At 37.4% G+C, this 15,201-nt stretch overlaps 1 protein-coding gene across 1 annotated transcript; it reads right to left on the bottom strand.

Moving 5' to 3' along the window:
- Window positions 1–272: 272 nt before the first annotated feature.
- LOC113235313 (ribosomal RNA-processing protein 8) lies at window positions 273–4,272 on the bottom strand. The gene is made up of 6 exons (XM_026470973.1): window positions 4,204–4,272; window positions 3,867–3,929; window positions 3,197–3,716; window positions 1,835–2,009; window positions 1,316–1,552; window positions 273–486 (listed from the first exon to the last, which is right to left on the bottom strand). Exons 1-6 carry the CDS (start codon window positions 4,270–4,272, stop codon window positions 273–275), a joined length of 1,278 nt encoding a protein of 425 aa, XP_026326758.1.
- Between the last annotated feature and the right edge of the window lie 10,929 nt (window positions 4,273–15,201).

The following is a 15,201-nucleotide window of genomic DNA, read 5'->3' on the forward strand; positions in this document are numbered from 1 at the left end:
GGAGACTGCGCAGTGGCAGTGCCTCTCAGATCTTTGCGATTAAGGCTCTAAGTGGCACTGCAATTGTTATGGACAGGCATGTAGCTTACCATCATGCACACGACTTGTTCGTCCTGTCTCTTGATATTATAAAAAAAATCTAAATGTGTACTCTATTTCACTTCCTATGACCTGATGGAGTTTGGAAAAATATAACATACATGGGGTAATGATAATTAAAAAAGCTAGGTTAAAAAAACATTTTTGATTAAGTTATACATTTCTATGTATTCTCATCGTCTCTTATACAAACAAGGTTTTAAAGTTAATGAAGGAAGTTTATTTTTCTTTTTGGGCGAGTCTCTAATTTTGACAAACTGCATGAAGAAAAATACTTTATGGCTCTTGTCCAAATTCTTCAACTTAAAGCCTAGCTTCTCTACATCGTGGGCGAACGATTCCACGTTATCAAATCTGCTCTCTACTTCGGCGATTTGAAGTTGGCCTCTGGGAAAATAAACATTATTTCATTAGCTGGTGATGAATTAAATTTAAAAGAGGGCAACCCGAAGGCAGTATAACGGACATATCGCACATGAACCCAAATAATGTCTAATAAATAGAAATGGATTTGTATTTATATGTAATACTTAATTATACATTTCATATATTGTTTTCATTCTTTTTTTTTTTAATTTTCAAATCGTGTTTTCCTAATTCCACAATTTTGAGTTACGACATTATTTGGTATCGTGTGCGATATGTTAAGAAGCTTTGAGCTGTAGAGGCTTTTATGTTTAACACTCTCAACGTCATAGAACATACGATTTTTCTGAAGTAGCAGGCCATGTGGGCGGCGCGCGAGACACGCTTTTTTTTACAGCACGCCACGTCTGATCTCGAATAACTTTTGTAGCAAGCCATGCGGACTGCTGGACCTTTAAGCTTCACCAGCTGGTCCTGTATTACGCCGTGATCCCACCAAAAACAGACATATTTTTAAATGAAAAAGTGCGCGTTGCCAGACTTCCGTAATCCCATTGCATTGGTTGACCATAGAAAACTCTACTAATCCCCACTGTATGTGAGTTACGCTATGGTACTGGTTCATCTGGTACTTCCTCATTCACCAGACAGTGACATCACTGTCTTTGTGTGTGGCCAGTGCTTCAGGTGGCTTGCTGGTTAACATTAGAGGAAACATAGTGGCGTGCTGCAATTGAATTTTTGTGAGCGGCCGTCGGCCCACGTGGTGCTGAGAGGGGTAAAACCTTAATGGCAATAAATTTTGGAGGAGCATTTTGGGTGCAAATAAAAATGCAAATCACATATTTACCCCATTTTAAGAATCCTGTTTGCTTCAACCAAGTACTGTGTAAGATCAGTTCCCATTAACGCAAGACAGTATACAGCGACATCAACCGAGGCAGCCAGCAGCGGTGTCCGCGCCATGTCACATACTTCTACACCTGGAGTAGTAGACACTAGGTCGAAGGATCTCACGGCATGGGGAACTCGCTTTGATAAGGTCGCTTCGCCGCAACCCATGTCGGCTATTATATAACTTTTAGGCCTACAAACAAAATGTTTAATATTATGCAATGCTCATTCCAAATTAAACCTTACAAACTTCAAAACCTCACAAATCATAATTACACAGCAAATTAAATTCATTGTAATTTGAGTGTATTTTTGTGTTAAGATTAGTGGAGTTCCATTTTATTACATTTGACTACACAAAATTCAACACCAGGTGTGGTACTTAAATCCAAAAAACTTCAGTTTACACATTAAATAAGGTAGCATTAATTTTAAACATAGTATATCTATGGGATAAAAGTTGTAAATAGCTTACATTTTCAAAATCTTTTTCACAATGACATCGAGTGGGTTGACGGGCCACTTCTTCACCTGTAGTTGGTATCCTTGGTGGTAAGTCTGGAAAGCTGATGGATCGGATTGAAAGAGTTCTTTCGCTTCTGAGCCAGTTGAAGTGTACAGCTTCTCATTTATGTACCTGAATTGAGCCGCTGTAATGATTGACAATCAATTAGTACTCTGCACAAGTTGATATTTCAAGAAGGGAGCTGGTGTAAATGAGTTTATAGTATTATTATTGTGCATACTCTTCGAATATAAACTATCTTGAAGCTAGGTGGGGAAAAATATTAACATAATGCTGGTTGTTCAGTAGTAGTATAGGACGTTACATCTAATATATTGTATTGACTTATAATACTCTGCCACAAAAATACTTTAACTATAACAAAATAATAATACTTTTATAATAGGACATCATATTTCGTTGTCTTAGAGTGAGTACCTTTTATGTGATTTCTATGTAATTTTTCAGGACAATGATAAAAATGTGGTGTGAAAAGTAGTAAACGCATTTTATTTTTAATTAGTTAAATTACTATATACCTCTTTCAGGTATTATATTACTTTAATAATGTATTTCAGTTATGTTGAGTGTGTGCATTATTATATATCTTTCTCACTTGAACTGTGCATTACTAATTTTGAGATTAATAGATTTGATCTGATATAAATTTGCATAATTCTAACAATATGGAACATGGCATTTTTTTTATAGGAGTAGAACAGACACTTGCTTTGTAGGCATTATTTTACAATGACACACGATGACAGTAATTTTACAGAGTGCATTGTTGGACAAAATAATCAGGTGTTTTGTATGGGAACTAGGCAATGGGAACATTGTCCGATAATAAACAAGTCAAGATAATAAAAAAGTCAACAGCTTCATGGTGGCAACCATTAGTAGCATAACAGGAAGTGAGTATGCCTATAGCTCCGGTACTTATATGGAAAACAGGGAGGGTGCTGTATGTGCACCTGGGGCAGCTCACCTAAGACACTAACTAGCCTTTTGAGAATCAGATGAAGTCTGTGAAAACGGGCTTATCTAGGGTTTGGACCTGACTGAGAAGTATGGGCTTGCTTGCAGGTTATAGTGCCCTTCCTAGGTTACAGAAGAGATTGAAAAATTATGTAGAAAGATATAGGATGAAAAAGTGAAAGGTTTAATTTCTTTCAATTTAAGCACATGTTGTTGATGTAAGTGACTGTATTATTATGCCTCAATTAACCAATTTCTTAACTTCACATCTCTGCCGCAGATGAGTGAATATTGAATTATATTCTTTAGGTTTATCACCATGACACTTGGTATAAATACTCCTTAAATGTTTACCTTTAAGCCTTTCCAACATGCGTGTCCTAAGATCATTCCCATTAACCTTAATAGAATTTCTGTTCACATTATTCTTGACCAGCATTTGCTTTATTTTCTGTTTCTTCAAATATAGCCTATTTTTGTTTTCTTGAGGGAATAATTCCTCTTCCTTGTCTTCTTCTTGATATACTTGATTTAACTTCTTTTTCTTAGCATTTACTATTAATTCATCAGCTCTGTCGAAATCTAAGTCTTTGACTTTAACATTAAGACCAGCTTCATTATGTTCATTTACTATAGTATCATTTGCTTTGCGCTTTTTAGGAGATTTATTTTTCTCTTCTAAATTTGTAGATTCAGTCTCAGCAGCTATTTTCACAGGTACATTTAGCGTTTGTTTCTTTTGTAAATGGTTAATGTTGCCATTTATTAATGATTTTGTATTCACTTTCTTTTCTTCTAATTGTTTCTTTCGTAATTGCTTGTTTTTAATAATGACCTTCGGTTGTATTTGTACAGTATCCAGTTTTTTGTCCACCTTTATTAAATGTGATTTACATTTAAGGGGTTTCTTTTTATTTTTATATTTTGTTTTAGTATATGCTATATTATCTTTAAATTCACTTGTAATTTTATTGGTTTTTAACAATTTGTTCCCATTTTCTAAGGAAACTTTAGGATTTCTTACACTGTTTTTCTTATTCTGAATTTGAACAGCATTAGACTCTTTTGGCCGTTTTGCTTTCTTTTTCTGTAACAATAGATATAAAATTCAAAATATAAAATTAGTGTAAAGATCATTGACCTACCAAAAAGTTGTAAAACAACAACTATATTTGAGGTTACATCAATGTCTTAATCATATTCAACATTACAAAAAACACAATGTCTTAAAAGGATACTGCATGCTGCACTGATGTGCATCAAGAAAAATTCTCTACAAATATAATAATAATAATAATAATTTTAGTATATACTTTGCAAAAAGTTTAAAAGAAATAAGAAGTAAGTTATGTCGCACTTACCGAAATATTATTAAGGAAATCCACATGGGTTTTTGAAATATCCGCCTCCCAATCTGGTATTTTAAACATTTTTATTTAAGATGTATATAAATACAGCATAAGAAATGTTCAATTTAATACAAATTTGTGAAATATACAATAGGAAACATATGCATGCATGTACTCGACTCAACGCAACAACGCGATAAGATAACAACTGTCAACGTCAAGTTGACAACTACGTTTTGTTTTTTAACCGACTAACCTAAAAAAAGGAGCAGGTTTTTTATTAATTAGACTGTATGTTTTTTTGAAAATATTACCTCTATGGGTGGCAAACTATGGGATGAATGACTTTAGAGGTCGGTTTTTTTATTCGAGTACATTTTCAAGCTTGAATTTTATTATCCTCTACAGGCAGTATTCCCCTATTAATTAATTTTGAGGTCGTTTGTTTTAAAGCGACTAGGTAACGTAAACATACAACAAATAACGTCCATCTTATATTGAAGTTGTGCACAGTACAATTATCGTCGACCTGGTGGGATTTGAACTCACGTCCATGCTGCACCGTAGCATTGCCATTGCTCTAACCATCCAATCTAAAAATCCAATAGCGGTCAATGCGACGTGTGCATTGTGTGTGACGTCTCAAGTGGTCAACTAAGTGCGCGTTGGAATTGCGTCCTTGTGCCATACGCATAACCGCGACAGTAGCGTGAACCGACACGGCTGTGACGTCGCTGCAGCTCTCTGTGTAGAATACGCAACGCAGAGCGGTCATACAATTGTGCCTACGTGTGCTGCCTCTGGGGAGACACCGCTGCACCAAAGTGATTTGCTGTTTATTTTTTCGAATTTAACATCGACTGGAGGAAGTCCACTGCTGATCACAGACCCCCAAAAATAAACATCAATATATAGCGCTTTCGCACGCGCCATGGCCTCTACCTCTACTAACATAATATGCTCAGGATGTAGACAAGGAATACATAATAGGGAGTATTTGGCTTGCACGACGTGCAGGGGCAAATACGACTTGGCCTGCCTGAATATGTCTATTAAAAGATTTCTACTACTAGATCAAGACCGGAAGAAAAATTGGGTATGTTCAGAATGTCGCAGTAAATTACCTAAAACTGACAACACTAACACACCTGCTCGTGCGGCGGCGCATACTGATTTCGGTACACATATACCTGCGGGAGACGATCAGACCCACGATGAGCCGTCGTATGTGACTATTAGAGCCAGGCAGCGGCCTCCTTCTGATTGCGCAAACTACATAACAGAGGAGACGCTCAGAACTATTTTGCATCAGGAAATGAACAGCATCCTGGACAAGAAAATCAAAGACCTTATAAGCAAAGAACTGAGTTGCATCAACCAACAAATAGCGGGTTTTAACGAATCTATGTCATTTTTCAACAAACAGTTTGAAGAAATGAAGAGTAGCCTGGAAGAGAAAAACACACAACTGAGCAAATTACAAACCGAAAATACGCAACTACAGACGTCGGTGCGGGACCTTACGAGTAGGATGAACCTCATTGAGCAGAATCTCCGTGAATGCAACATAGAAGTCAATGGAATTCCAGAGAACAGGCATGAAAATCTGCCCAACATTGTTTTGCAACTTGCAAAGATCACAGGGAATCCACTTATCGACACGGACATCTTACACGCGGTCCGAGTTGCAAAATTCAACAAAGATGATAACCGGCCAAGGGCTGCTATAGTGAAACTACGAAGCCCTCGTTTAAGAGACTCTGTACTGGCAAGTGTTGTAAACTTTAATAAGAAAACCCCGGATGATAAATTAAGCTCACATCACCTTGGAATCGGAGGTTCTCGTTCGGCTGTTTTCGTATCTGAGCATTTAACTCCCACAAGCAAACAACTACACGCTGCAACGCGTAAACGGGCCAAAGAAGTAGGGTACAAATTTGTTTGGGTGCGTAACGGCAAAGTGTTTGTCCGCAAAGATGAGCGATGTCAACATCTTCTGATTAAAAACCACGACAGTCTAAAACTAATGACATAAACCTTTGTACCTTTCGCACATAAATGTTATGGTGTATGTGTATATAAAGTGATTAACATATACTATCAGAATGTACGTGGAATCAGGACTAAGACAAACGAGGTGTACAAAAATATCGCTCAGTGTAATTACGATGTCATTGTCTTCACGGAAACATGGCTGAATTCTGGTGTAGAGTGTGGTGAATTTGTCGACGATAGATATGTGGTTTATCGAAGGGATCGTGTATGTGTTTCTAAAGATAGACTTATGAAAAATAAACTTAGGGAAGGTAAATGTTCTAAGTTGGACGGCGGAGGTGTCATGATTGCTGTTCAGAAGAAATTCCAGTCCGCGCGAGTGCATGGCTGGGAGACGAAGTCTGACTTTGAGGACTTGTGGGTTATGCTGGACTGTTGCTCGGGAGCTAAAAAACTTAAGATTGCTATCTGCTGCGTCTACTTGCCCTCGCCGGCCAAATTGGAACATCAAAGTGTCTTCATTGATAAGGTCAACGACGTGACGAATCATGTCAATGAGGTTGTCATTTTGGGTGACTTTAATTTACCAAGAATTCAGTGGACTAGAGAGGATAGTGGACATTCCATAAAGCCCAGTAATTATAGCGGTCCCTTGGAATATTCCTTTATCGATTTCATGTCATTTAACAGTCTTAGCCAACTCAATCACATTCTCAACAAAGACGGGAAAATTTTGGATCTTGTACTTACCAATATTCCTCATGCATACGTTACAGAACCATTAGATCTACTGACAAAATTAGATTCTTATCATCCCCAATTGCTACTTGAGATTCCACTTGTAAGACACAATGTAACGAACTTTACTAAACGCACTGGATTTAATTTCTTTAAGGCGGATTATAATGAAATAAATTCCAAATTATATGCTGTAGACTGGATTAAGATGCTATCTGGTTCCAGGACTGTTGATGACATGGTTTCGGTGTTTTATGGTGAACTGCAGAAAATAATTTCCCAATTAGTACCAAGGTATAAGACCAGGAAATCCAAATTTCCCCCCTGGTTCAATCACTCCCTCATTAAATTGCTATCCGAGAAGGAAAAATTGCGGCGTAACTATAGTAAATTTAAGAACCCTCGAGATAAAATAGAATTTGATTTGTTACGAAATCGTTGCCATCTTCTTTATAATATATGTTATAAGACGTATAAACGTAATCTTCAAGATAATATTTCAGAAAACCCAAAGGCCTTTTGGCGCCACATAAAAAATACCCGACAGAGGGTGGCACCTATCCCTAACACAATGCATCTTAGCAATCAGTCCTGTAGCGAGGGAAAGGGGGTGGCAGATCTTTTTGCTGAACACTTCTCTACGGTATTTAGCGACGCCAATCGCAGTACCTGCGAGAAGTTTTCCTATACAAGCCTTTTTTCGAGCAAAATACAATTCTCGGAGCGAGAGGTGTTGAAAAAATTGAGAGGGCTAGACATTTTTAAAAGCTCAGGTCCTGACGGGATCCCACCTCTTTTTATTAAACGGTGTGCTCACTCACTAGCGTATCCTTTAACTCTCATATTTAACTACTCACTGGCGGAGGGTTCCTTTCCAAATGAGTGGAAGAGAGCTAGGGTCTGTCCATTATTCAAAGGGGGTGATCCAAGTGATGTGGCAAACTATCGTCCTATTTCTATCTTAGCTTGTTTTTCGAAGATATTTGAGTCTCTTGTTTGCCCTATTGTAGCCCGTCACGTGAATTCCTGCATCTCCCATAACCAGCATGGCTTCATTGGTGGTCGCTCGGTGCAAACCAACTTGGTACCCTTCGTTGACAATGTCAGTCGCGTATTAGACAGTGGCGGCGAGGTGGACGCGATCTATACAGATTTTTCCAGCGCTTTTGATAAAGTCGATCACTTTCTTCTGGTAAAAAAGTTAGAGGGATATGGATTTCATGGCTCGTTGTTGAATTGGTTTACTTCGTATCTGAGTTATAGAACACAGTTTGTGGCAGTCAAGGGTTATGTGTCGAAGTCATATGGCGCTGTATCGGGTGTGCCCCAGGGCTCTCACTTGGGTCCTATCCTGTTTCTACTGTTTATCAATGACATCACATCAGTTGTTCATCACAGTAAATGCTCATTATTCGCAGACGATCTCAAAATTTACAAGCATGTAAAATGTACTCTAGATACAATGTTGATCCAGCATGACCTAAACAGGATACAACACTGGTGTCTTGATAACGGTATGACTATCAATGTCCAGAAATGCAGCTTTGTGAAGTTTACTAGAAAAAAACTGCCTATCCAATCCACTTACACACTGAATGGCACATCTCTTGTACAGACACAGAAAATTCGAGACTTGGGAGTCTTGCTGGACGACGAGCTGAAATTTACACCTCATTACAACAACATCATTTGTAAATCGGCGCAGATGCTGGGGTTCATCAAGCGCAACACCACAGGCTTCATGCCTCGAACAAAAATAATTTTGTACAATGCGCTGGCGCGAAGCCACCTGGAATATTGTTCCACAGTATGGAACCCATTTTACTCTGTGCACTCGCAAAGAATTGAGACCATTCAGCGTTCCTTTACACGCCATCTCGCTTTTGTGTCTGCTAATATTTCACATCGGCAACACTACGACCAACGTCTTCGCTATTTCGGCATGACCTCTCTTCGTGGTCGTAGACTGGTAATGGATTTGACGTTCCTGTATAAAATACTTCGTGGAATCACTATTTGTAGCGAAATTTTGACAGCAATCAACCTCGTCGTCCCACACCAGCTGCCACGGCAGCCAATTCATAGGATTTTTGCTCCGCTAATTTGCCGTACAAATGTAGGTTGCAATGCACCAATCACTAGAATATGCAACGCGTACAACACCCTATGTAAAAAAAGTAGTGACATAGATATCTTTCACGATACGCCCGGGAACTTTCGTCGTAAAGTGACGAATTCATCACAATCAAATATGTAATTAAATTGAAATTAAATTTGTTAAATGCCTGTAAAATTATTGAATTGCATTTACTATTATTATTATTAATATTAATGTTATAATATTTATTGTTTTAGTTTTATTAATTATATAGATTTAATTATTATTATTTTTTAATATATTTCAATTATAATGTAAAATTGCTTAAATATTTATACCTTTTTTGTACCTATTTTTCTGTCAGCATTTGGTTTAAAATGAGCTTACCTATAATTGGAATACATATTAGAACAATGCAAAATGTAATCTTTAGAATAAGTATGATATGTAATTCTGTTGGTTTGCCAAATAAATAAATAAATAAATAAATAAATAAACCATCTGAGAGTGTAGCGTGCACACCGGTTTTCATGATATCGCCATCTCTGAGGTCCTGGGTTCGATCCCCGGCTGAGTCAATGTAGGAAAACTTTTATATATTGTCTTGGATCAGGGTGTTTGTGGTACCGTCGTTGTTTCTGATTTCCGTAACACAAGTGCTTTAGTTACATAATCTGGGATCGGAACAACGTTTGTGATGTTGTCTAATATTATATTATTAATTCATCAATTATCATAATTTGTAAGTAGTCTGAAAAAACTTTTTATTACATTTTAGCAACTTCTGATGTCCCGATTTTTTTCGCCCCATACAATGAAATGATCCGTACATCAAATTGAATCGATCAGCAATAAAAAAGACTTGATCAGATTTATTCATTTTTATGGACAACTCACTTTATTAGTTTATTTATAGCAGTTATGTTATCTGTAAACTTATTGTTACCTCTTAATGTAGGTCAACTAAAGCCTCTCTATGAATGTCATATTAAATGTATGGGAGCGTTTAATGTTAAAATTTTATATATTTGTAGTTTTATTTTTAAAAAGTTATTGATCTCGATTTACTCATTAGGTAACATACTTTCTGTATCAGTTTAAAGCTTTTTAATATTTCTTATATTTATCGAATAATCGCCTGGGCACATCTAGCCTACTAGTTAGGACTAGTTTGTCTTTAAAGAAACAGGGGACTCATTTTGTGTGCATTTTTATGGTAGGAATTTGTCTATTTAAATGTTAGGGAACACGGAAGTAAAATAAAATTATAATCTAGTGGGTGCAGAAAGGAGCTGAATAATAGGCAATTAAAGAGCTAAATGGAAAACAGTAGTCTATTATGTCTTTCGTCACACCTAAGTCAAGTGATCTAAGCTAATGAAAAGTACTCCCAAAACATACTATGATACGGAATTGTCCCAACATCAACAAGGTAACTTTACGCTGTGGCGAGTGTACACTGAATAAATAACTACATAGTCTCTTTACCCTGTATTTACCTTGAATATTTCATTACCTACAACTTTTAGCTATTTAATATCTTACCGAGCCACGAAAGATATGAAAGAGCATGCGAAAATGGCACCAACAGATTTTCTTTACCCGTGGCATGGTGATTGAATTTTCTTTTTTAAACTGCATAGACGAAACAGCAATGTACTAGGTTCTGAAGCGATGCCTCGTTTTGGTATATCTCAGTAAATTATAGAGTAGGTAGCGTGAGAATCCTTTTGCGCATGTTCCAAAGTGATACATGCGCATTGTGCAACTTCTGCGCCAACAACTCCCTCAGTTGACCATATTTTTACGAAAAAATACAAATTAAAGTAAGATAATATAAAGTACGTAATTTTGTGATATATGCATAATAACAATGGATTGATGTGGTAATCGAAGTAATGTTTTAATTAAGTGCATTAGTGACGATAGCCTCCCTGCGATTATGTTAATTTAGGCATTCAAGTGATAGTTATATTTACTTAAAATTAGAATAAACAATTGACTGTCTATTAATATTAAGTCTGCTAATATTCAAGAAATTTAATAGAGGTATGTATAAAACAGCCCATTGAAACGAATAATCTTTAAAATATTATAATCTTTTAAACATAGAACATAATTCACGTGTGTTAAAGTTTAACGTAGGAAATCACAGGTGTTGCTTTTGACATCGATCAACAGAATACATTATAAAAATTTAATTAAGTTAAAAATATTAAGTTTTTGCGTATGAATGGCCGTTGTACTTTTGATGTGAATTTAATTGGCTCAATTTTATTGCTTTTTCATTGTTTGTGATTCTAACGTGGCAGAGTTGAAAATTGATAAGTAATTATTGGGCGGAACGCCGATTCCCTACTAAAGCACAACAGTATTCTTTTTTTTCGCAGTGCATATATTTTGTGCGTGTTATTTTTTTCATGGTTCTGCACTTTAGAACGTGCGAAAAATTTTACAATCGTACTCGATACTGCGATAAATATACGTCTCTCCCATTGACCCTAATGTGGTGACCCTTGATTTCAATTACCTCATGTCACAGATCGAAATTCAAAATTCAGGCTTCCTTACCTCCAGCCTCCAACAATGTATATTTACGATAATTTCAAATTTTATTTATATCGATTCCGAGTAATTCCGTTCGCTGATTGTGCAAGTTTTGAGTGGATGATGTAAGAAAGCTTCGTTCGCTGTGCTTTGATTAACTGTCTTCGTGGCCGAACGGTTATCATGCTGGTTTGCCACTCAGAGGTCCCGGGTTCGGTTCCACAGGCCAGAAATATATACATATATTTCTAACCTGCCTAGATTGCCTATTGCATCGATAGATTGCTAGAAGCCTAGATTTATTTCTCTCATGAGTTTGGGTGTAATTTGTGGTTGTCTATGTGTGTGTCCATAACACCCGCGATACGGGTTTCCAGGGTTAGTGTGGGGCTAATTATTTCATTTGAACTATATTACCTTGGCAGTGTTAGATTGAAGATTAAACTATTATAAAATAATAAACTAACCTCGTATACATATGTACTATTGTACCGAGACGACCTGACTTTTTGATAATTTATTTTAAAATTAAATCAAGGTAATTAACCGTACAGATATAAAATATTAAATACGGTCATAGCAATAGTATTAATTTATTAATTGAATAATTTTTGTTTGTGATATCAAGTGGTGGGACGGACAAGTCGTGGGCCTGGTGGTAAGCGACACGCCTGACCGTTACAGTTGCAGTGCCACTCAGAGCTGTAAATCACAAACATCTGAGGGGCACTGCCTCTGTGCCCGTCACACTGAGACATAAGTTGACAAGTCCCATGTGCCTGTAATTTCACTAGCACCATTACCCTTCAAAACCGGAACTCAGTAATGCTGACATTACTGCTTGGCGGCATATTAGCGACAGAGCTATCTTTAAGATAACAAATAATTAAGAAACCTAAAACATAATATACTTATACTAAAAATTAATTCAGGTACAAACTGTAATTACAAAAAAATTAACAAGAAATCAATCTAAAGAAACATTTTTATTTATTTATTGAGCATTGGCTACAAGAATGCTATACAGTCATCTAAAACCAACTCAGAATTTAATATAATAATAACTAAAAAATATTCATAAAAAATCTGTAAGGTATTATTCGAACTAAACAAAATTATATCGCGCTTTTTGTGAATTGAATAATCAAATTCGGAACTATATTCTATGTACGCGCGAAATTGGACAGCTGCTACGCGATAGCTTCGAGGAGGACGGGGGGCAAGTTATACTCCGGTGGAAAAAGGTAGCTAGCAAATATATTTAAAATGTAATCGAACATAACCGACATGTCTACTGGAAATTTATTAATTTTCCATTAACGTTTGCCTCTGAAATTGGTCAGAGAGTAAATCGACAAATTAACCATTTTACTAAAATTATAGTCGATATGTACATTTACGGATGAGCATTGTATAGGGTGTAAATATTAACACTATTCTTATATTAATGGTATTCTTGCACAGGGTCAAGAGCACGACAAGTTTGACACTTAAGATTTAAATCTTTAAATTTGGATTTAAATCCAAATCTGTGCCGCTTACGATAAGAACGGTCCAAAGTATAAAGTGTCTAGCTTGACGTGCTCTTGACTTTACAACTCGAAACTCTCGACAACTTTAGGGCTAGCACGACAGGGCGCGACTATCGCGAGAGCGAGATAAAGTGCGAAATAGAAATCTCGCGCTTTATGTCACTCTCGCGCAAGTCGCGCCTTGTCGTGCTAGCCATAGTGGACAAGAGTTTTCCCAAAGCCGCGTAGTACATTCGAGAGCAAAAATATTTTTTGATGGATACGTTTCTTATATATGAGTTTATGACTTACCTACATGTTACAGACAAGTTCACAAATCTCTTTGCGACATAACAGCCCCACTATAGTTGACCTGAATCACAGAGTTCTCTTGGAAGTTTATGCGTTCCCATTACGTTCTACGCCGGTTCTTCTAGGGAGGTTTAGTCCCTATAGCTTCGGTAATCTTGGTGTTTGAATAGCTTAATGAATTTTACCAGCAGTAGAGTTTCTTGTGCAAGAGTTCGTTCAGGGAAGTGCTGCCTTACCTATTTCTGCCGCCAAGCAGTGATGTCAGCATTACTGTGTTCCGGTTTTGAAGGGTAAGGGTGCTGGTGAAATTACAGGCTCATGGGACTTGTCAATTTATTTCTCAGGGTGACGTGCGCAGTATCAGTAACCCTCAGATCTTTGCGATTATAAGCTGTGAGTGGCACTGCAACTTTTATGGACAGGCGTGTGAAACTTACCATCAGGCGCACGACTCGTTCGTCCCGTCACTTGATATTATGAAAAAAAAATCACCGTCTATTACTCCGTGTTGGCGTATTTTACGGTTGTTATCATTCCTGACAGTGTTGGATTGGCGTTTTCAGACGAATCCTCTTCCTTTCTTAACTGGATAAGGATCGTCTACGACGGTGTTAAAGTGCTTAGATTAGTGAATATTTATAGCCTATGACTATTGCCGCCCAGGCCGTCTGCATAGCTTCCACGCTCACGTGGCAATCACTAGACTTAAAATGTTCTATATAGTATGTAACTGTAAGTGGCCTAATGATGGACCAAAACAGTTAGTTCACTGACTTATTTGCGTGCTTTAATTGAATAATTTCCGGATACTTCTGTCCGAAATTCGTAATTTTATGGCCACAAATTCGCAACGGTGTGATGCGTTCAGGGGAGCGTTCAAGGTTTGCGCATACATTGTGTCTTGTCTGTCACACGTCTGCGCGTAATATACGTTGCAACCACACCCATTTGAACGCACCATTTTCCGGAATTTGCGTCCTTACTCCAAAAGCATGAACTATTATTTGTTAAATATTTTATGGTTCCAATGGCTACTTCTTACGAAAATTGAATTTCGTTACGTGTTTACATTTATGACTTTATAAGTGACGTAGATTTAATATAGCGTTTGAAGGCCCACGCTTACAATACGCCACGCGAGTCGATGAATGTATGTCTCAAATCTTAACAGGTGACGGGCGCGGTCGTTGGTTGTGCTCCTAAGATCTTTTTTCGATTTACCTAAAGATCAGCGTCCTGATTTTGATTCAAATCGGAATGGATCCAATCGGGTAATCTCGAAATCAGGTGGGTTTCTGAGCGAGAAGATGAACCTGATTCCTACTATATCTTTCTAATTTGTGAGTTAAATCAACTATTGTTCCGATGAGTAATGTCATCAGTTTCCGATGGGCCAGTTGTGAATCGCAGTTATGCGCCACGACTCGGAAGAGGCGCAGTTTCCGATCGGGAGATGCAATCAAAATCAAGCTGCTGAGTGGCATTGCAACTGTTAGGACGTGTTTCCTTTATGTCGCGATACCAGATAGTCGTTCAGTTTAAAGTCTTGTGGCTTATATATTTAAATAAAGTTGTTCACACATAAAACAACACGATTGACTGTGGTTCACGACTTTCTTGACGTTACGACGACAGATTGTCTTGACAATGGGAAGAGCTGAAACGACATTCGTTCGACGATAAATAAAACGTCACGACAAAAATGTGACGACAGTCTGCCATGTGAACGACAAGGCGGCTGCCGCGAACCGGCAAATTGTCGTCACGATCTAGTTGGAACAGCTAGACACGCTAGTCGTTCAGCGATAA

The sequence above is a fragment of the Hyposmocoma kahamanoa genome, unplaced genomic scaffold (assembly GCF_003589595.1).
Source record: "Hyposmocoma kahamanoa isolate Upper Pololo Valley unplaced genomic scaffold, ASM358959v1 87, whole genome shotgun sequence".
Lineage (NCBI taxonomy): Eukaryota > Metazoa > Arthropoda > Insecta > Lepidoptera > Cosmopterigidae > Hyposmocoma > Hyposmocoma kahamanoa.